Source organism: Rhea pennata, chromosome 3, assembly GCF_028389875.1.
Source record: "Rhea pennata isolate bPtePen1 chromosome 3, bPtePen1.pri, whole genome shotgun sequence".
Classification (NCBI taxonomy): Eukaryota; Metazoa; Chordata; class Aves; order Rheiformes; family Rheidae; genus Rhea; species Rhea pennata.
Genome location: NC_084665.1, coordinates 12598972 through 12622143, shown reverse-complemented (window position 1 = coordinate 12622143; position 23172 = coordinate 12598972). Strand labels below are relative to the sequence as shown.

At 42.0% G+C, this 23172-nt stretch overlaps 1 protein-coding gene across 3 annotated transcripts in view; it reads left to right on the top strand.

Moving 5' to 3' along the window:
- TP53BP2 (tumor protein p53 binding protein 2) overlaps positions 1 to 23172 on the top strand; it is a 49640-nt gene continuing 26468 nt past the window's right edge. Inside the window, exons 1-2 of one of the 3 annotated variants that reach the window (XM_062571577.1) lie at positions 1 to 216; positions 19778 to 19925. In XM_062571577.1, coding sequence (XP_062427561.1) covers positions 190 to 216; positions 19778 to 19925 — 175 coding nt within the window. In that variant the 5' untranslated portion in view covers positions 1 to 189. Of the gene's footprint in view, positions 217 to 905; positions 921 to 13184; positions 13236 to 19777; positions 19926 to 23172 lie in introns of those variants that run through there. The other 2 variants (XM_062571575.1, XM_062571574.1) reach the window with 2 other exon arrangements.

Sequence of the window (23172 nt, the reverse complement as noted above, 5' to 3'; positions counted from 1 at the left end):
GCGGCGGCGGGCGAGCGGCGCCCGGCGGCAACAAAGCGGCGAGCGGGCGGGGAGGGCGCCTCCCGCAACAGGTCTCCCGGCGCCGCGTGGCGCCCCGCTCCGCTCCGCTCCGCCGCGCCTCGCCTCGCCTCGCCAGGCCGCCGCCGCTCTCCTCGGCCCGGGCGGCGGGACCCGGCCCCGGCCGCCCCCATGCGGTTCGGCTCCAAGATGATGCCGGTGAGTCCCGGGCGGGCAGGGCCGCGGGCTCGGCCCGGCGGCGGCGGCGGCAGGAAGGGGCCTCCCCCCCTCCTTCCCCCGGCGGGGAAAGTTGTGGCGGGGACCGAGGCGACGGAGCCGGAGAGAAAATGGATCCCGCGGCCGTGAGGGGGCGGCGACCCCCCGCCCGGGCCTCCCCTCCCCTCCCCCCGCCGCCGGGCGCTCCTCTTCCCTCGTGCTTTTCTCCCTTCCTTCCGTCTCCCCCTCCCCTTCCAGCCTGCCCTTCTCTTCCTCTTCCACGTCGGGATCAACTCGTTAGACGAGCCCTGCGGGGGGAGCCCGGGGGCGGCCGAAACTGCCCCCGGCTCGGCTCGGCCCGGCCCTGCTCGGCCCGGCCCGGCCCGGCCCGGCCCGGGGGAGGAGCTGCCGGAGGAGTTCGCCGCCGGGTGTCCCCGGGCTGCGCCTGCCCCCGGCGCCTTGGAGAGGGGCCGGGGCAGAGCGAGCCGCGCGCCATCGCGGCGCTGGCCGAGTTTGAAGTCGCGCCGTCCGGAGCGACGGGAGCTGGGTGGAAGCGCAGCGTGGCGGCCCGGCGCGAAGGGCCGGGGGGGACGGAGCGGAGCGGAGCGGAGCGGGGCTCTTCTTGGGCGCCTTTCGTTAAAAGCATGCCGAGTTTGCCCGCTGGGATGCCGAGTGAAACCCGTAATCTGCCACCCCCAGGGACTGGAGTATGTGCAGGAGATCCCAGCAAGCTTAATGCCTCTTTAGCTGAACTTTTTTTTTTTTTTTTTTTTCTTTTTTTCCTTAAATAATCTCACTATTCTCTTCCCTCCCCCAGTAGTATGGCCTATGTTACAGCCGTTGATAACGGGTACTTTTACAGGTGTAGGTACTCCTTTGCTACAGCATTTTTTCTGTTAAAGGATATTTTCATCTTAATTTTTCTAGTGGCAGATCATGAGGACTGACTGTATCAAGTTAGGCACTGTATCGGGAGATGAAGGCAAGAATCATGCTGGAAGGCTATGCCCGTTTCAGGGATGCTGTTACCTTTTTTTTTCCCTCCCCTCCTATCAGGGTGATGCTCTTCCTCTGCAATTAAGAGGGAATAATGAGAGGTAATATAAAATCTAGCTGAACACTAAAGAAGGTTGGCTGACTTTATTGGTGTAACTGATGACAGAGGAACAGACTAGCTGCAGACGAAACAGGCAGTGTGTTGTGCAACTGTATTGTAAGAGAATTCAAAGAAAAGCAGTAAATTTAATAGCAGAGTGTTAGTTCAGCTGATGTCAAAACTGAGCTAGGTGAGGACCTTTATATGACAGTGAAATCTCCAAAGGATGCTGCTGTTGGACAGTTTCTTTTCCCTGAATTCGAATGTAGAAGGAACAAGCTTGTTCAGGGAGAACTACTGTTGCTTATCCCGCCAGCATTTGGAGGTGACAAGTTTCAGTGTGCATTACCCAAATTGTTCAGACTTTTCTGTGGTTGATGAAGCAGCTCCTTAGTGATTCTGTATTTTAACCTGTAAATAAAGGGGTGGATACAGTCATTTTCCTATTGTGCTTGCTGCATATTGTGAGAGATCTGTGAAAGCTGAATGTAGCTAAAGAAAAGAAAGCACAAGTATTTTGAGTATTAGAACTTGAATTCACTTAAAAAAATAAGTTTTAGTATGGTCTTCAGCAAGAGATTACCAAAAATTATGTTAAATGGTGCAGAGTGGTATTACAAAAATACTTCTTTCCTCTGGCTCATGGGCACCTGAACAGCTACTTGCCACTTTAAAAACATCCTTTTCTAGTGAGTGTACTTGCGTGAATGTAAGCACCAAAGTGTGGAAATTGTAGTTCTAAAAGTATTTCGTAGAAATACTTGCAAGAAAGATAAATACTACAACTTTTCTCATCAATTCGCATCATTTTCCATTGACTTTTTTTTTTGACTGTACTATTTGCTTTAGCTGAACTAAATCTCCTTTCTGTTTATGAGGTGGCTGAGAGAGTTTGGGGTGAGGAGAGAAGGTTTTCAGAGAAATAAGGAGAAAGCAGGATACCTGAATCCTTTCTTTATGCAGTAATGAGGCATTCATGGGCATGAGTATCTGTGTCCTTTAAATGAGTGCTAGTAGCCTGGCCCTAAGCCATCTGCAAGATAGTGTTTTTTGTGTGTGTTTTTTTTTTGTTTGTTTTTTACAGTTTTTACTCTGTCTTTTCCTCTTCTCCACCCCACAAATAAAATTGTTTATGTAAGATTTTAAGTCTCTGCTCTAGTTTCATGTCTCTTCTGATAAAGTGGTATGGAGATGGGATTAAATAGTGTAGCGGGGCTAATGACCCCAACTAGGGCATACAGTGGTTATGAGCCCGGCAGGAATTCACTTCTAGAGTGCCAGTGAAAACCTTAGAAACTGCTGTAACAACTACTCCTACTCTTTAGGCACTTCCTTGAAATAGAAATGTTTTTCTTGTGGTGATGACAGATAGGAGCTAAACTGCTGCTGTAACCAAATGCCAAGACAATGTGATTAAAAGGCTGCGTAAGGGTGTAATATGAAGTAATTCGTGTGTAGCTGTTTGATGAAGGTACTGATGAAGGTAATAACAGGGTTAACACTGGTGAGCTGTGTGAAGTTGTCTCGCCTTTCATCTGCTGAAGGCTTGTGGGAGTTTGACTAGTGCTGTTGAGTGAAAAGGAGCTGGAAACACCTTCAAAAATAGCCTTTTTTCTGCTACATAATTGGTCTCGCTTCTTCATTTTACACTCTTACCTTAAAGATAAGAATATATTGAGAAAAAAATTGCGTCATTATGCATACTGAATAAATGGCTTTGCTCAGATAGTAGGAGGTGACACAGATAGTTGAGTTACCCTTTAATACCTGCTGAAGTTGAGATTAAAGCCCCTTGCCGATCTATGTAGGTTTTTTTTATGATTTGTCTTACATGCAATTAGTTATAGAGAGCCTTCTGCAAATCTGGATGGATCCAGACACACAGCTAAATTGTCAGGATTAGGAACTGATTTAACTAACTCCATTTTACCAGTGCCTGCATTACTAAATTAGTAATGACTTCTATCATCAGAAAAAGATGCTAAGTTTCTAAAACTGATTTTTCTGGGTAGCCACGCGTTCTTTTCTAATTTAAACTTGTATACCATAAACAGCTATTTTGCCCTTCTAAAGTCTCTTGAATCCTTGATTCTAAACTATCTTCTCTAAACTGTTGTGTCCAGTAAGTGCTGGACTTCTTTAAGTACAGTTTTTCATTGCAGAATACTCATTAATTTGTGGATATGTGAGTTTTCTTTTTTTTTTTTAACATATCTTTAAACTTTTGTAAAAACCTGCAATTAAAGTATTTTTCCTTATTTTATTAGACAATTACACGAGAGCTACTATATAGATTCTGAATTACTGTAATAGTGTAGTAGTAGTGCATCTTTGCAAACACTTTTATTGCTGCTTACAATAAGAGATTTTAATGTAAAGGAATCTCTACTACTTTGTAAGATGCAGATCTGTAAGGTTATCTTAAAAAAAAAAAAAAAAAAAAAAAAAAAGATGCTGAGGCAGAGGTTAGTAACTGATAGTAAGCGATCGGTAGGTTCTCAGTAGAGTTCCCCATCGTCTGTTAATTATTTAAGCTCCAGTCAGATTTATCAGTCATATCACACTGTTTTTCCTGTCTGCCATCATGGATTTAAATGCATGAATGGGACTTCAGACTGTGAGCTCTTGTATGTTTGTGCTTCATCTCTTAATCTGGTTGTTCTTTAACTGTTGAATTTCTACTTAATGTTAGTAATTTAAAAGTTAGAGCATTGTGCTTGTACTCAAATATTTTAATGTGTACAATGTTTAAAGTGTTTTGTTTATAATGTTGAATAATGCACAGATGATGGTTTTGTTTTGCTTTTGTACCTCTACGCTTTTATGGTGTGTCCCTTACAGACTGTCACTTGTCATTGTTTGCAATAGGAAATACTGCCTGGGGTGAGTTTCAGAGAGTACTTTTTCCTTCTTTTTTTTTCTTTCATGCTGTTACAATAGGAGGGTTTTTTTCTTTATTTTATTTTTTTTTTTTAATCCTGTGAATATTATTTCAGGCATTGTTTTAAATGTATTTCATTTCTACACTGCCTTTTTTAACACCTTTGCACACAAGCTGAAATCTGTGTTATATTACGCTGCAGAATGCTAAATATTTTTGTTTCTTTATGTGACTTTTATCAAAAGAGAGGGAAGAAGAATACTACAAATTCGTACCAGGTCAAGCTGTAGAGGCCATGGGAATAGCTAACTATGCTGCTTCTGGTCTAGTCAAGAGTTCAGGCTATGAGCGCCTTGTAGGGCTCTTGTTTTTACTGTTTAAACGGTCAATATATAGTCATGAAGTTTCAGGTGGGAGCATAATTTGCAGTTTTTCTTTCTTTTTTTTTTCTTTTTTTCCTCTTGGTATTGCCAGATGAGATTTCTGCTTTGTTAGTGAGCAAGTCTGTATTGAGATTAATTTACATGCAAGTCAGTTGGACTTTAAAATCAGTGGATACAAAGGTTATTTCTATTTTGTTATTCTTCTGAAATGGCAATATGCCTAGCGTTCACTTCAAATTATTGATTAAGAAACTGGCTTGGAAATGCTCTGCTTGTCTGGCTGCTGCCCTTGCCAGCAGCCTGCCTCGGAGATGCTCTGGTCTCTCCCACTGTGCGTGTTACTGAGCTTGTTTAACCATGGACACGTTCTGCCTCGCTCTTGGTGGCCCGATGCCGTTGCACGGGAGAAGGACTCGCTGCTGTGTGCCCAAGCTTGCTGATAACGCAGGAACCCCGAGAGGCTTTTAAACTGGGAACCATCAGCTTCCTGTGGAGTATAAACACTCCCTTAATAGTCTGGACACTCAAGGGTGCTCATCCTCCCTATGTAACGAGTAGATGAAACTTGTCTTTTGCTCTCAGTTTTATTATCTTTAGGCTTGGTTTCTCTTGGTTTAGTCATTTGTGACTCAGGCAAAGTCTTTTTAACCTTAAGTTCTTACCAGTCAGATCATATTATGTGGAAAGGTCACCAGAAATCCTGGACATCATGTGAAGTGGACTTCACTATATTAGTCACTGTTACTTAGCTATTCTAGAAGTTTCAGGGTTTTCTGTGGAACATGAAAGAGCCCAAAATTATTTAAACTAGTGCTGGATAACTACTGTAGTACGGGATAAATGTTGCTGGATAGGGAACAGTGAGTTATTTGGGTAAGGAGCAGCAATCATGACACTATCATGATACTGAAAATGTAAAAAGACAGAAACTGCTTTTCCACTGGCTTTTGTTGTTTTTTTTTTTTTTTTCCTTTTTTTTTTTGTTAATCATTAATTTTCTGAGTCTAGCTGCTAGTGTTTAGAATTAGTCATGCCTACATCCTCACTGGTGGTTTCACCGTACTAATAGCTTTACGAGAATGTTTAATGCAACCCCACTGTGTATAAATGAGAGCTCTCCCCCCCCCCACCTTTGCAGTGGTGTTAATACCAAGAACTTTATTTTTGAGATAGTAATTCACTGCAAATCATTCACATCAGTTCTGTACATTTCTTCTATACTACAGCAGTACTTCTGGGTCTTAATATGGAAAGATCTTTTGACAGAAGGCTGAGTGTGCTACTTTGTGGCATGCATTTTAAGAAAAGAGGATTAGGGGAGCACTTTTTGTCTTTGTCTTGAGTGTTTTTTTTTTTTGTTAATCCTACACTTACAACTTCATGTTATCCCTTAGCAAAATAAAGCACATAAATTTTAAAATCGAATGTGTACTGAGGTTATCCATCATTCTGCATAACTCTGATTGTGAAATTGGTACGAGAAAACCTTTTTGTACAAGACACCTAGGTTACAGTTACGATACCTGAACTAAAGAAAAACATGGACGCTTTCACATGGCTGACTTAAAAGCTTCTGACATGCTATTATTTTGAGTCACTGTTTAATATTGAACATCTGGTCCCTGGAAGACTTCTTGGGGTGGATCAGAGTATTTAATAAAGGATACTTAAGCTGTGGGGAGGTTAAGTGACTAGTTATAGGTCATGCAGTGAGTGCAGCCTGGGATTTGGGAGACCAGGATTGCAGTAGAGTCAAACCAAATAGTTGTGGTGGTGCAGCTGAAATACAAGTCTGTCATGTGCAGTGCAAGTATTCAGTTAGCTGTCCTAAACAAATTTTGTCTCCTCAGTGACTAAATCTCCTGTGTTCCTACTTCTGCAGGGTTAGTCGTAAATGGTCAGAGAGATGTGGCAGTAGTTTGTTCTGTCCCATGTTTGAGAACAGTCCTGAAGGGAGATGCTTGTTCATAAATCCTTCGTATGTGTAAAGTGAATGTTTCCCTCGTACTGTGTAAGGCATAACTTGGATATGAGAAGCGTTCCCGTTTTCTGTGAAATAAGCTAAAAATTTTTCCTTGTCTTCTTTTGTTCTTTAAGCACTTAAACATCACAGTATGTATCTAAGTTCAGATTATTAGTTCTCCCCTCTTGCAATAAAGTGCTAAACTCCACTGTTTCTTTAAATCAAGAGTTAAAGGAAAGTCTCTGGATTGCGTACTAGTCTTACTTTAAGTTGCATTCTGTTCTTTAAAAGACAAAAATGGTATTTTCTGAGATCATCTTCAGTGACTTCTTTTTTAACCTTGTCATTTTGTTTCCATTCTACCGCCGTGTGGCAGGGGACCACCTCCGCGCTCTGGTACTCCAGTGGGGCAGCAGCCTGCAGGCCGGTAAATAAGTTGCAGACTTACAACATCCAAACGAGGAGCCGGAAGTCGAGACATAGATGCAAAAATGACTGTCACCTTTTGGGGTTTCCACAAGCCTCTTCACTGAGGCGCAGGGAGATCTAAACCCCTAGAGATCTGCTGGGCTAGCAAGTCCTACAGAAGTGCAGAGGAAGGATTGTGCTCCCTGTAGCTGGAGCTCTTATTCAGCTGCTTCTGTGATACCGATGTACAGTTGTCATTCAGGGGTAATTTCTTGCTGCTTGAAAGCAGTAGCCTGTGTGGTTCCTTTTTTTTTTTTTTTTTTTTTTTTTTGCAGTGTGTCCAGACATCCTAACTCACCTTTTTCTCCATCTAGCATAAGTGTATGTGCTACCTTGAATGCACAGCCTCAAGCAGGCCAGTATCAAGGCCATGCAGAGCAGGTTGATGTCTCCTGCTCTGGCTTCTCCGGGAAAAGGAAATCCATACTTACCATTTTTAGACATCCCAACTCTGGGAAGACCGTCTAAGAGTGGGGTTCCCAGAATGTGTTTGAGAGTCTCAATTTTAAACTAGTAAGATGATGAGTGTCTTTAAACCTAGTGAAATGTTTCAGGCAAAGTTATCTGATACAGCAGGGAATGTGACTGATTTCTGCATGTAAAAGAGAGAGAAAGGGGTGCCCGCGTTGTGAGAGAGCACAGGCAGGTGTAGCGCCAGGCACGATATTCCCGGCCTCCTCAGAGAGTGATGCAAAGCTCCCTTGCTAAATACCAGAAGTCACAAAGCAGGCAACTCGGCTGCAGCTCGTGTTTGAGCGTTGTTTCTGAAGAGCATTACCTGCTTGTCACGCTGCCCCCTTCCCACACACATATAGCCATGTTATTGTTAATAAAACAGCGTGTCTTCCAGCCTTTGCTACAAGTAAGGGTTTGTGTGGGGAAGCCGTGGAAACAGCGCCGTGTGCTTCTTGCCTTGGCATCGTTACTCTTACGCCGTTGAATCTAGGTCTCGCCTACAGGGCCTTTCCGCTGTGCGATTTCCCAATATTACACGGAAAGAGTGTTAGGGTGCTTAGACTGGAAATAGCAGTTAGTGAGGTTGGGTTAGAGAAGATGTTTTCTACCTCTAGGGAAGCTAAATGAATGGGCAAAGAGTTAACAGGCTGAAAGAAACATTTTATGGAGGTCCCAGAATCCTGTTGAGGAGCCCCGTAATAAATGACAATTTTATTTGATAAATTCATATTTATTCTGTTTTGTTCATTAAAAGTAGCTGTGACACCGTCTCAATGATCTCAGTTCCACAGAAGTCATCCACAGAGATCTCTGATGTGATTTTGCTTGGGACAACGTGCACAGCCACGCAGCAAGCCTGCTGCCTTGCTCTGATGAAGTGCGCTCCCTTCCTTCACTTCTTAGCTGGTAGGGTAGATCTGTGTAGAGCCTCGTATTGCCTGGAAAGAGCTTTGGGAGTGAGCAAGTACTTAAATAAAACCTGTCAGACAGTGATCAACTGTGCAATCTGCCACCCTTCTGCAGCTGCTATAATAGTAGCTGAACGATTCCCAGTGGAAGTTAAAGTACGTAGAGCTCTGCGTTACAGGAGCAAGGGTCAGATTGCGTGGGGCGCTCAGAGGGCCGAAAGGCTGGCTGGAGCGGTGAGATTCCCCTCTCACAGTTCTGCCCTCATGGTTAAGTTGCATATATCCTATTATAATGTGCTTGACTAGGCCATTCATCACTTCCTGAGCTGCAATAGCCCCACTGGTCCTTTTAATTTGCAAAATAACAAAAAGATCTGTCTGCCTAGATGCAAAACCTCAGTGCATCTTCTGGGCCAATTAAATGTGTGCCACTGTAGCGTGATGTTATCCAGTGTGCGCAATGTTACTAAGGCCTTTCTGCATGTTTGCGGCTCAGAGGTAGCTCAAAAGCCCTCCTTTATGACTTTGAGCAATAACTTCAGCTGTTGGCGTCAACAGATACAGTCACCAAGCGTAGACATTTTGTAGTGGTCGTCTTCGATGTTTTTGGGGGCTATGTTGATTGCCCGCCTTGCTGTATAGGGGCTGCTGGTTCTCAGCATGCTGGCAGACAGGCGAAGGTTGTTCCTCAGGGTGTGCTTTTATTGCCACAGGAGCCTGTTTCCCGCCAGAACCAGTGATGAACTGGAAAGGGCTGCCCTTCTGCGTGGGTATGGTGTGACATTACACCTAATTAATTTAATGGTAGGGTGCTACTTTATTATTTTTTTTTTTAATCTTCTCGCAAAGCCACGTGCCTTTGTAGGTTCCCCTTGAATTTAGTAAAGAGTTGGATCACTTGGCTGGTTGGAAGGAAAACCACCTGTGCTAAAGGCAAAAAGGAACAAAAAAGCTTATATTATTGAAGAGATTTGCCACGTGGCTGTATAATCTGACATAATGGAGAGGGATTTGGGACAAGCATGTCTGCCCCCTCTGGGAGCTCACTGTTCAGGTCGGCTCAGCTGTAGCAATCGGATGGTACTTTATGCTTTCCTTGGCCTCTCCGTTGTCTTCGGAGATGGTGGAGAAATCCCCCTCCATTTGCATCTTTGGGCATTCTCATTCACTGCCAGGATCCAGCTGGACTAGCACAGCCATAAATTAATCCTGCTGAGAGTGAGGAGCTCTGTATAACTCTGCATTGGCTTTGCTTCCTGGAGGCAAATATATAGGAAGCTAGAGCTGTCTTTAAAAGCAGTAAAGCGTGCAGGCTCTTCTGATCTGTGCTCCTGAAATTCTTGGTTCCCCCCTGCTCCCCTGCCTTTTGCTGGTTGTGGAGGTAGAAGGCTGAACAGCGCAGTCTGGCAGTTGTGGCACAGAGGAGATGTCAGCCTGGGAAACACTACAGTGTCCCTGAATTTCATGCTTTAATGCACTTCAGGGTACCAGACTGGTCAGCCTGTATCACAGAACAGCCCAAGCAATATATGCAGTAGCTTTCCGCATGTCAGAACTACCCTCGTGGTTAAATGTCTATTGTTGTTTCAGGTGGCAGAAGTGGTGTGTCCTCTGAGCTACCTGTGCGGGTGTCAAGCATTTTGGTTGTGTCTCAGAGGCTGTTTCGTGGAGGTAGGACTCAGAGACTTTGGCAACTATCTTTAGCTCAGTTGGTTAGAGCGTGGCGCTGCTAGTGCCAGGGTTGTGGGTTCAGTCCCCGTATGGGCTATGCTGAGGGTTGGACTAGATGATCTCCAGAGGTCCCTTCCAACCTTACCATTCTGCGATTCTGTGACATAAGTGGTAGTATTTTCAGCAGCGTTTGGCACTGGTCTTATCCTCATCTCTGTGAAGTAGTTGGGATTGAAACCCGCCTTCTGTACTTAAAAAACTTTTTTTCCCTCTCAATTTCTAACTGGCCACGTGATTTGTTCTGTTTTACTATTAAATCCCAAAGTGTCCATTTTCTTAGTCAAATTATCCTTTGTTAAGCTGTTTAGGTGATAGACACCAGTTCACAATTTTTTTTTTTTTTTTTTTTTTTTTTTTTTTTTTACTTTAATGCTCCCTCCTTTCTGGCATTCCCAGAAAGTCCCCTGTTGCCTGTAAATAAAAGGTAATAAATTTTGTTTGAGCTATGTGTCAGGCACTCGTTGCATGGTAACCGTGGGTTTGACTTGCACGTTCTGGAGGGCTGACACTTAGTGCTTCCTGGTGTGAATGTCGATTGTCTTTTTTATCAGTGAGATTGTTATATTTGAGCTGGAAAAGTAGAAAATAAGTACTTCTAAGCCCAGTAAGGAGTTGCTGCTTTTAGTTAACCAGCAGGTGGTATGGCGTGGGTGGTGTGGCTGCCAGTTTACTGTGATAGTCTGTTCCATTTAGGTGTGGGTTATGCTAAATTCACCTTCATTCCTGAATGTGGGTGTAACTTCCCTTTTCCTCCTCAACCATCCTGCGTTGTGCAAAATCTTCTTCTTTGGCTGCACAAAAAAGTGTTAGGCTTTGTTTTCATTGTAGGAATATACGTGCATCTTAATGGACTATTTTGAGAAGCACCATTCTCAACAGTGTCCCAAAGCATTTTGCGTGCTTTTTACTGGCCTCCAGCCGTCTAGAATGCTAGAAGAGCGGTAACATGTATTCCCAGTGCAGGGGGACCTAAGGGTCTCACTCAGCAGGAGCAGCTTAGTATCTTTATTTTATTTGTTTTTGTACAAATACTGCTTCTGGGTTTGATGCAAGTAGAGTAAATTGAGATGATTCAGTTTGAGTTCAAAACCTGGCTCATTATGCTTGGATGTTGTCTTTAGAGTCTTCTCTTTGGTGCGATGTGTGTTGCTCTGCTGAAGGGGGGATGAGGAGCAATTGTAAGCCTCTCTGGTTGTATTTTATCTGTCAGACTGTTACCATTTCCTGGCGTACAGTAGCTATTGTAAGAATTATGCGGTCTTGTGTGTGTGTCTGTGTGCACCTGAAAATAGTATTAATAGCTTTCTCCTTGTGTATCAAGTGTTCTTAACTTAGTGGAGAACAGAGAAGATGAGGGACAAGTATCCAACGACCTGATTCTCCTTTTGTGGGCTCCAGGAAGAGGAGGGGCAAGCTCCAACTAGGACACCAACAATACAAGTCCAAACATTGCATGTAGGCTTGTTTTTCTGCCAGTTGGTTTTTACGCACTGGGTCTTTATGGAGTGGCTAACAGTGCGAAAGTGGTGTCTCTAAGGAGCCATGACTGAGCATTTTGAGAGGAAGCTTCTGAATGGAGAGAGGAGGAGAGTCCTTGAGGGGACTGTGCGAAGGAGAGAAACATTTGAGACGGATGGCAACAGGAATAGATATGTGAACATGCTGTGGTGTGGCGCAGCGAGAAGAATGTCTCCAAGATTTGTTTACCATGAATTCGTGCAGTAATTTGACTGAATTGGTGTAAATCCAAATAGGGCTTCATATTTGAACAGAACAAGCTATACTTGATGTGTTGCAGAAGTGAATGATCACTAAAGGACTGTAGTTTCCTAAATACGTTATTTGAACCAGTTTAATCTATATTTCTTTAAAAACTTGACCCATATCTTTCAGAATGCTTCTTTATGCTGAATGCCAATACTGCAATAAATACCAGCAGTACAAAAGTGTAAGGAGCTTTAAGTGCCACCCTTGATCTGAAACATCCTTGTCTTCATTACCAGTTGGTGAATCAGCTGAGGAGCATGGAGTGCATAGGAGTGTGGTGCTCCTGTTTTTAGTATTTGTCCAAAATAGTAAGCTTTATTTGCCCCGGTCTTTCTGATGTTTGGCTTATGGCATGTGTGAATTCTAGCTCGGTTGTATGAGTATGACTGAAGAGAAATGTTAAGTCAGAAGAGTGTATCTTGGATTCAAAGTAAAAGCCTTAGTTTGGAAAGATTTTTTCATAGTGGCCTCATGCCTACTTCCTCCCCCCTTCAGTAGGGTTTTAGGTCAGGAATTCAGGGTTTGCCAGCCTTACGTAGAGCCCAACAGATTTCACAAAACCGATATGGCTAAACTAAGAGATGCAGAAGACGATGGTTTTCTGTGAAGTTTGGCACTAACACTGTAATTACTTCTTCCTGAGTTTTTAATTCTGAAATGAAGACAGTTAAAACTCAGTGCTTCAGAGTTACAGGTCATGAAGCTGGAGGCTCACAAACCTAGATTCATTGATTTCAGATGGTAACTGTTTGGTGAGAACTCAAAGACTGTTTTCCTGGAAATCTTCAGATTTCCCTAATGATGATTCAGGTGCAGGCGTAGTGGTGAGATGATGGCAGAGATTGATGTTTGTGCTATAGCTTTTGCCCAATTTAACTAGTGTATACCAAAAGCAGATGGCTTTCATTCTGTTCTCTCTGTGCTTAAAAAAAATAATAATGGGGAGGGAGAAGAGGGAAAGCTGCCTCTCTGCTGTTTCCTACTTTCTTTCCCCATCAGAAATCCACATGGATGTACCTTATTTTTAAATCCTGAGAAAATAGATGTTTTTACGAAAGATAATGTACAAATACATAATGTATTTATCTTTAAATGATTTATACAAACAGTAACTTACCGTGTTTTTGAGAGTAAAGACCAAGAGTTCTGTGTTCTCCCAAGATACAATTAAAAGGGAAAAGGCCTGTTCTTTATATAGACGGGAATAATCTTAACAATTGCGTGGTGCTTCCTACTGTACTCCACCTACCTTGCATCATAACTTCCTTTCTCATGGTTATGGCGAAAAGCCAGTACAATGTAAACAGAGTAGTGCATGCAGTGGATGAGACAGGCAGAACCGAACTCATCTCTTCAGGTGTGGCCACAGGTAAACATTAAACTTTACTCTGCATTTCTGCTAAAGCTTGCTTTATTGAACAGCTGAATACGAAAAGAGTCGGTGGCAGCAATCATCCTGTGTCCCTGTCTTCTACTAAGTCTATTGTATAATCCTTTGCTTACCTTAATCTTTTGCGTACCTTAATCTTTAGGTACAATAAGTGAGCGTGCTGCCTCCTGAAGGGCTATTGTAAGGTTCTGGGGAACTTGATGTGAAGGAATCATGGAAGAGCTTTGTTACTGAGGTGTTCATCACGTTAAATTGAGAGCTGTAACTATGAACCAGCTCAGAAAGCAGCTTATCACAACATGAAAAGCCGCCACTGTACTGGCTGTCTTCTGTTGTTTAGGAAGTTGCATCAAGTCAGCAAAATGTCTATTTTAGCAGATGATTTCTTCAAAGTTGTCTAGGAAGGTGCAGCATCTGTGTTCTCCCTAGGTAAGATGTAATACTTACATTTAAAACCCTTTGTTTAAAAGGATTGTATGTTTATTAGAAAAGATTTGATTGGGGTAAAAACTTTGGCTATCAGATTGGTGGGTGGAAGCAGTTATTTCTCATTTCTGTCATCTGCATTTGAAATTTAATGGTTAATCTGTTCATTCTGAAAATTACATGTTGCTAGTTTTTTAGCTAACTAAAATTAACTTCTAAAAATACATTTTAGTTCAGGATGTAATATTATGTTATTGTAATTCTTTCCATACCACGCAGTGTTTAAAAAAAGCTATTTCACATCTGAAACAATGGCTTTTCAGTATTGAGATACATTGCTGCTATGTAGCCACAGTGTGTGTGGAAAAGCCTTTGAAGGGCATGCTCTGATCCCCTTTTTGGAGACCTACCTATACAGCATGTCAGGTGTACATGCTCTCCACGTTCTAGGAAGATGTGGTGCCTATCTTGAAGCATTTGCAGTTGGATTTAGTAGATATAACTCAGACAACAGTAGAATATTACGGAAAAACATTGCATCATTAACCTTAAGAGTGGCTTTTAATGCTTCCCTAAAAATGATGTCAAAGAAAATTTGTTATGCCAACGAAGCCTATTACTTAGCTATGTTATGGAAATGTGATTCAAGGGTAGTAGGGCTCACTCTAAACCCCACAGAATGTGGAGTTGTGGTACAGAATTATGCATTTAGTTCTAATGCAAGGTAATGAAATGAATCACGATTTCCAGAGGCAGTTTGCTTGTTTGGCTACTGAATAATGTCCTTGCCTGTCATCGCGGTGTTGCATGCCTCAGTTTCGCTGTCTGTAAAGTGGGAAACTGCTTGCTTGTGTCAAGACTTGCTGGTTTTAAATTGCTTTGAAGTTGAAAAAATGCTATGTGAATAGATGTCACAGTTTGTCTTGCATATTGTCTGGTAAACAGGAGAAGACTGTATGAGGTTAAGAATTACGCAAATAGTGAAAAACAGGGTCAAGTCAACATTGTCAACGGATTCTCTATTTGTATATGATATTTTATAAGAGATGGAGTTATGATTCTTACAGGAATACTGTCAAAGCTGAAATAAAGAGTAAGCTGAATTTCCATTTTTCAAGCTTTTTAATCAATAGCCGAGGTCGTCTGATCTAAAGAAGAGATGATTAGTCTTTGATGTGAAAGGGTATCTCATTGGATGGATGTAAATTGTAGTGTGTATGTTTCCTCACACATTTTAAACTTGTATTTCAGATCGTTTTGGAAGGAAGCTTTTATTTTTTTAATACAACACAGCAGGAGCCAAAATGTGGTGTGGTCACAGAGGCTGGCACTTACATAGAGCTTTCTGATGTGAAATGTTTCAGTTTAAGTTGAAAACTTATTTATGGATGTTGAGACCTATTATGCTCTACTTAATATCCATGGAGCTGTATGAAATGGTCATGTTGCTGAGCTTAACAAGAAATGGGTCAGAGTTGCTGGCAAATATAAGAATATTTGGAATTGACCTACAGAGGAGATGGATGGAGGATTATAAACTGGGGTGTGACTTGCTTTAATTGATGCCTTCATCTGTCCTGCTTTTTTGGTTGCTTTTCTTGCTCTGTTCTCTTCCTGTTCCTGGGTGTGTTATAACCTAGACTTTGGCTATATTTGGAGGTGATGCATGAATAATATGGCTTGAAACTAAATGATATATTTCATGTTCAGAGGACTGTGTGTTGTCCTTCACACCAATTTGGATTTTCTTGTATTTGTGTCTTAAGTGGCAGGCTTTTATTATTTTTTATTAAGGCTTTTAAAGTCCTCCTGTATGTTTTGTACTCTGCTTTGCCATTCAGTTGCTTGCAAATCATGCATCACTGTTGTCTTGCAAAAATGGTCTCTTGCTTTAGCTGATATGTCCTTGGCCATTCCTTTGATGCCCTTGATGCCTTCGATCGAACTGCCTCATTTGGTGGCTCCATAAATGCAAACTTTTCTTTTCTAAGCTATACAGCAGAGTCAGCTGAAAGCTGTGATGTCACTTTAGGAACAGCTTCACCAGAGGCACAGCACATCCCTGCTTCCTTGTAAGTATGCCGTGCTGCTGGGATGCTTTCACATTTTAAAGCTTTTCCGTGCTTATAAGTAGGGAGTACTGCCTGGGGGGGGAAATGAGTCGGAGGATTTCTTGCTGCTTTTATACAAAAGCAGAGCAATGCAATAGTTTTTTTTGTATATATGCAGGGAGCCAGCATGGGAGGAGCAGGGAATGGAGCACATTTTCTTTCACCTGAGCAGACTTGTTTAAGCACTGTTGCAACATCTGAAAACTGATACGAACAAATAAATGGTCTCTAAATTACATCCTTTTTAAAACTTCATACTGAACACAGATTGAATCATATTTATCACAGCTGAATCAATGTGATAATAGCATCTATCTGTCCAAATAGATGAGTCAAAAAACTGAGACATCGGCAAGCAATAGCTCATGTGGAGAAGCAAACAGAATCTAGCTTCCTGGCTACCCAACTTCTTTTCGTGCTCAGCCTATATGCTGGGCTTTCCTAAAGCTCAGTTTTTAAAAGTTTAAGGGAGGGAAACCCCCCCCCAATCCCAAGGCTGTATGGAATTGTCAGATATTTCACTGTCTGCCTGGATGCTCTCCTAAGACAAGCGAAAGATCTGACTGAGATTTTAGGATGGGTTGTGGTAGAGGTGGTGTGGTGTTTTTTTTTTCGTTTAGCTTTTTGTTTGTGCCTAGCTTGAAAGTGAGTTTCATTTACCTTTTACCTGTTGTTCTTTCTTTTCTTATTAGTTCATGGATACTTACCTATAACCATCTTAACTTCAGTTTCAGGGAGGAGGAAAAGACCACTTTACTCTTTAGCTTCGTGCAATCTACAGGGTTCGAACTTCTGAACAAGTGCCATGAAAGTGTTCTTGTTCCCCTTGTCTGTTGCTGCTGCACAGAAGTCAAACGGAATATGAAGTAGTGGTAGAGTGGTTAGTAGGTGTTGCATTTCAGTTGTTCTTGGGGAAGGATGGCTTTTTTTTGGGGGGGGGGGGGGGGGGCAATACAAGGTGTTGCAAGTGACAGCAGCCATCAGGTGTTATGGCCTGTGCCAAGGAGGCACAGCAGGTTTGTGGAGTTCACACCAGCTTGTTTACCTCTTCCAGCCTTCTTGGGAGACCCAGAAGTTTCTGCAATGTATGCTTTCTCCGAAGAGCTTCCCCTAGGTTCAGACATAGCCAGGCAGGAGCAGGGCTGCCCCTGGAGTCCTCGCAGATAAGCAGGCAGTGGAGCAGGCAGGAGCAGAATTGCCCTTGGACCAAAAGGGGAAGTGGAAGGAGATAGTTGCGGAGGTTAAATCGTTGTAACTCTGTAGTTGCTTTAGACTTGTCAGGGGTCAGACTTAGGGGCATGCTTTTTAGGGAATTTGCATGGAGTTTGTGTTTTCTGCCCTTGGAATGTAAGGGATGGATTTAATGCAGATACTACTGAGTCTTGGAAATGGTCCCCACTCAACAGGTTTGAGTGCTCTTGGCTTAATGCGTTAGTAATTATCCTGAGCGTTCCGGGTAGAAATGGCATCTTGTGATCCTTCCTGTGTAGCTGTCTGTGTTGGTAAATCCTAAGGATTAACAGCTGGAGGAAAACAGGCACTCTGAAGAGTGAACGGCCCTGCTAGGGTCCAATTAGGCCTGCTTTGTGTATAATGCCCATGTTTTCATACTTTTCTTCTAATTCCCATCTATAAGCTTATCTTTTCAAACTATTAACTCTTGCTGCATATACAAAGCCTGTACAATTTATTGTTCTGCATACAAGGTTTTACAGCATTACAAGTGAAGTTTTAATGTTCAGATGGATATATTTTATGTTTCTATATAGCCCTACTCTAAAGCTGTTTGGGAGCATGTTTTTTATTTTATGTTCTTCTGCCCCAGTTTTTGCGATTAAATGGTATTTTTAGCTGGTTGCATGTGGCATCCCCCAATCAGCTTCCTATGGTAACACTATCTATCTAATACATAAAACAGTGTTGCATGACAAAAGATTAAAGCTGAATATCAGAGTTGTTATTGGGAAAGCTTTTGTCTCTTAATTTAGGTCAGTACTTCAGTGTGCTGTGTTGTAAACAGCACAACAATTGCACCCTGTAATAAGTGCACGCGGTAAGCTGAGCCTACCTGAATGCCTGTGGTCCAGCTCAGGCCTGCACAAAAAAACATGCCACAGGGTGAGCAGCACAAAAACAAATTCCTGGAAGCGCGTGGGCGAGCGGCTGGGAACCTGTCTGCTTGCAGGTGGCGCGCGCAGGATGCTCCCGCCGGAGAGCAGGGCTGCTCCGTGAACGACAGCCCCAATTCCAGCTGAAACCCTGCCAGCCCTGGGTGTCCCGCGCCATCTGCCTTGCTGCCCCCCTTCTGACTCACGTCAACTGCCACCTTGGCATTCAGCATGTTCTATCTACTCCTAATTCCCTTCCTTACAAGAATTTCCTAAGGATTACAGGGGTTTTGAGCTCTTTTTCTGTAGACTTTTCCCCACTCTGAATGTTTCCAGAAGGTATTTAGGAGTTCATCAGGAGATGTCACCTGGGAGAACACTGCAAAAATAGAGACCAGAAGCTCTGGATAGTGATGGTACTAAATCCGGTGCCATCCCTGGGACTGAGATGCTGTTCTGATATGTTTATACTGCCTAAACTGGGGCAAAGACTTGCACTCTGTATAACAAGACATTTTGAGTGTTGAGTGTTTTTGAAGAAATTGTTAAAAGAAGAAAGGCAGCTTCGCTCGCTGGAGTGGAGGAAACTGTGGCATTTGAAAGGATCCTGGAAAGCTTTGAGGACTTTAGCAAGTGAACATACATGCATTTGTACTGCAGCGGAGGGTAGGGGATTCATCACGTTGTGAAATGATGGGTTAAATTTCACTTTGCAGTTGCATCAAAGGTGATTCAGCCCAAAGTATTTGCGCAACATTACTGAAATAATGCTTGGCAAAATGACTTTTGCTTTCATATTAGAAGGGTATTTACACATCTCTTGTCTTGTTTGACTTAGACTTCTTTTGACCTTTGGGCTGTTGTTCAAAAAGAGCTGTACCTCTTTTACTCTTTTTTAAAATGAGGAGGGGTGGGAATTCTCTAACACTACATTTGAGTCTTTTTGTACAGGAATAGGCTTTCCAGGCTTACGGAAAAGTCTGGATTCAGTAATGTTTTGCTGTAGCTGCTGTTTGGAGTGCTTACTGGAGTCATTGCTCTGTGGAGACATATGGCTGGTTTTTGTGATGCTGGAAATTGTCCATCGGGCAGCCAAGTTGATGCTGAAGTTGAGTGGGTCTCAGAAGAAAACAAATTCTAATTTTTAGCGAGATCCTAAACTTTGATGGCAGTTTAATGTTAATAGCATACCACAAAGTAACTGGTTTTCAGAGGCAACTGATTTTTAAAATGCACATTTTCTAGTTGTGATGAGGGAGAGATGAGCAGGAACAACATCTAGCAGTGTAATGTGTTTAGATGGAATAATCAAAGGTCAAGGATCCTCCTACAGCTGTGAAGAGGAAGCCAAGTGAAACTTAATAGTTTTCCTTTTTACTGCATTTTTGGGGGACCTGGTATTCAAACTGGGACTATTTAATGGCATAGCAAGCCAACTTGTTTCAGAGAAACCTTCCAGTGAAAGGTGTTACGGAAGTGTAAATTACGTGTTTCCACTGTCGATTCCAATGCAGTAGGTTCCAGTCTTTCTACAGATTTAATTTGCGTTTGTTTTTTACGATTAAAAATATTTAAGGTAAATTAAGGTAGGGAGTTCTGATACCACTACAAGAGCAGTGAGGAGCAGCAACTCCAGATTGAAAACAACCTCCCCCCAGCATAATTTAGGTGAGCAGAAAATTACCTCCATTGCACTTGCTTTTACCTTAGAAGAAAACCTGGTTTTGTTTTGAAATTCTGTGTGCTCCATGGATGGTTAATAATGAGTGAAACTGTTTTCTTGCAAATAATGTGCTTAAGCAAAGGGCTGTCCTGGATGTGCAGTCTGGTTTGGCATTATAAAGTAACCGTGTGCTGTTGCTGTTGTCTTTTTCAGATGTTTCTGACAGTGTACCTTAGTAACAACGAGCAGCACTTCACGGAGGTGCCGGTCACCCCAGAAACAACCTGCAGGGATGTGGTGGAGCTGTGTAAAGAGCCCGGCGAGAGCGAGTGCCACCTGGCTGAAGTGTGGTGTGGCTCAGGTGTGTCGGATGTACTCGTGAGTTATTGGACGCTCTCCGTTGTAACACGGTGTGCCCAGAGATCTGACAGGCATGGTCCTGTCCCAAAGGGCTTCTACCTTTTGTTAATCCCTTCATCAGAATTGCTATATAGTAATACGTATGCAGACAGACACACACAAACGCAAACTGGTTAAAGCAAAAGAAAAAAATTCAAGCATTCAGATGTTCTTGTGCATGTGCCACCCCGTCTCTGACTTTCTCGCATCCTCCAAAGACTTGTTTGAGTAAGTTGCTTTTTCTTTCTTTTCCTTCTCCCTGCCATGGAAAGGATCCCCGGATCCCCAATAGTGGTTTGTTTTCTTTTTTCTTTTATTTTCTTTCTTTTCTTTTTTTTTTTTTAATGGTCATGTATTAGTAATCCTGTAACAAAGACAGTCTTTTTCTAAATCCCATCACCATTTTCAGGTGCAGTAGCAATGGAAAACTTTTTCCTGATTACACCTCTGTCATTCAGGAAAGTGTTAATTTGGCCAAATTTGAGTTTCTGAGGGGAGGGAGTGTTACAGTAAGTAGCAGAAGTTACTTGACAGAAAGCGATTTAAAGAAGAACCTTGAAGGTTGGGGAGGAATGAGACAAGACAGAGGACAGCAAATTTAGTTTCTATCTTTCAAGTTGTAGAAGAGGATTTTATGTATGTGGTGGGTTGTGGCTTTCCTCACCCACAGCATCCTTGCTAGTTTTGTCTTGGAATGGCAAATCTGCCTAGCTTGCAGTGCTTTGCTGGAGCTGGGAAGCGTGTTAGTAAGTGAATCAAAAGCTAAATTATGACTAACTTTTCATTACTTGAATGAGAAGGGACTCCTGACTATTTTATGTCTCCATTAGTATTCATGGCCAGTAGCCATCCAGAGATATAACAAAGATTAATCACTGAGAGAATTTTAAGTCATGCAAAAAAAAAAAAAAAGCATCTCAGGATAGCTGGATCAAATTATATATATTAAAAAAATAAAAAGTAAACATATAGTAAGAGCCTGTCTTACTGTTTCTACTCTTGCTCACACCCATTTGAAGAAGTCTGTGGTAAGCTAGATGTGTGTTTAATACCATGAGATACTTGAGTCTGGTCTCCTGATTTTAGTTCCTTCTGACATAAAGTAATATTTCTGATATTTCTAGGGCTTAAAAATACAACAGATTTTTTTCTTCTTATTAGGAAACCATATTTTATTTATAAACGGTAATAAAATTACTGATCTAGTGCAAAAAGATATCTCTTAGGAAAGAATTTTTACTATATATCTCTGTCCTGCTCCATCTAAATCAACACAATAGCAAAGTCTGGAGTGATAGACAAGTAAAATAAGGGTTTTGGTGTATGTTGTAGCTTTAACTACTGAATTGTTAGCCTTAGCCCTGCTCCCTGTTACATGGCACATGGTGATGGTAAGGGATGGGGTCCTATTGTAATTACCAGAGTTGGGCCCCTGCTAAAGCCTGGGCAGTTCCTCACCTTGTTCTCCCTGAGCCCAGATTCTTGATTGGCTTTTAAGGTGATTGCACAGAATATGCTGGAAATGGCAATGTGTTTGGCCTTAAATCAAGGAAGAGCACCTGCACCAGAGGCAAGCAGAGTCTGCCAATGCTCTAGTGTGCAAGTGGTCCTACTAAGCCAAAAAGGGCACTTCTGGCTAAGTGGGACCATCTATTATAATAAGTTTTATTTATAAAATCAAGTTGCCAGTCTTTGTAGAGCTCTAGGATATGATGTAAAAAAATAATCTGAATACAGAAACATAAAGCAAAACAGTGACTCTCTCTTCTGAGAGGGTTAGTCTCAGCAAAGACTTCTTGAGATCCCATGAGAATACCATGAGGTACCTGAATGTTGCTTGCAGAGCTGTCATCATTGTAAGACCAAAAAAAAAAGACAATCTCTATAGTCCATTTGTACAGCAAAAACTTGTTTTAGAAATGAAATTATTCTTGTTCTCTTCACTGATCCTCCATATTTACTAATAATATACTTTTAAATACAAGCAGTAAAGTGTGCGTGAAACTCTCTATAGTTTCAGATTGTATTTGGTAACATAAAATGCAGTAGACTCGAATCATGTGAGATTAAAAGACTTGGGTACAAGGTAAAATATATACATGTAATTTTGGATAAAATATATCCCTTCCTAAGCAGTCTTTCCAACATTCTGTAGCAACCATTTGCAAAAAATTTTTTTTGTGTGTGTATTTTGGGCTTATTCTTTTGGGAAAAATACACTTAGCTTTGTGTTACTTCTTTAGATGTCAGTGAAGTACACTCTCTTGTTTTGCCCAGATACCTCTTGTGTGTGTGTGTTTTTTTTTTTTTTTTTTTTTTTAACACTAGACAAGTTTGTTTTATTCTAAAACGAGCATGCCAGCCTTCTGGGATAGACACAAAAGTTGTATGTTTAAAAAATAGTTCTCAGACTTAAGTTATTGAGTTCTATTCTTCTTAGATAACTTGTCTCTCTTTCCTTTTCTGACCCTTGTTCAGGAAGTTTAGCTTCTCTTGTCAGACCTTATTAAATGTGCTCGGAAGGATTGCCGAAAGCCAGCTTGAGGCACTGTGCTCCCTGAAGGCGGCAGTTTTACTACTCTTCTGTCTCCCAGGTTTACCTGAAACTTGAGACATCTCAGGACAAACTTTCTTGATCTTCTTGTCACCAGACTTCTTTCTGTTAGATGACTGCCTTGACCGGGGAAAGCAGTCCAAAAGTGTTTGTGTCTATTTTTTTTTTCTTTTTAAGACAGAGATAGGGAACAAAAAGGTGAAGTCTAATAGGTTGTCTTTTGTTGCAGAGCTTTTCAAATGTAGGTTTGTTTGGTATTTGAAAATCTTTCTGACCTTCTTTTGAAGTCCCTGAGTGGTATTGACAGAAGCTTTGTGTGAAGGGCATCTCCCCTGCTTATAGTTTCGGCTGAAGCACTGACTAGCTGCTAGGGATCTGTCTCCTAAGCCAGCTATATATTCTTTAAGATGGAAATCTGACAGTAGTACTGTTAGTGGCTTTTTTTTGGGGGGTGGGGTGGGGGGAGGTTTCAATTAGGGTTTAGCAGATGAAGAGCTTTTTTTGCTGTCTAGACAAATAACTGCCGAGAGACTGCATTTTCTGTAACAGTGACCTACTTGCTTATTCTGTAAAGCTAATCTCTTTTGACAGTGACTCCAGAAATTTTCCTTCCTAGATTGCTTCAGCACAGCTGCAGCATTTTCTTTTAAAGAAA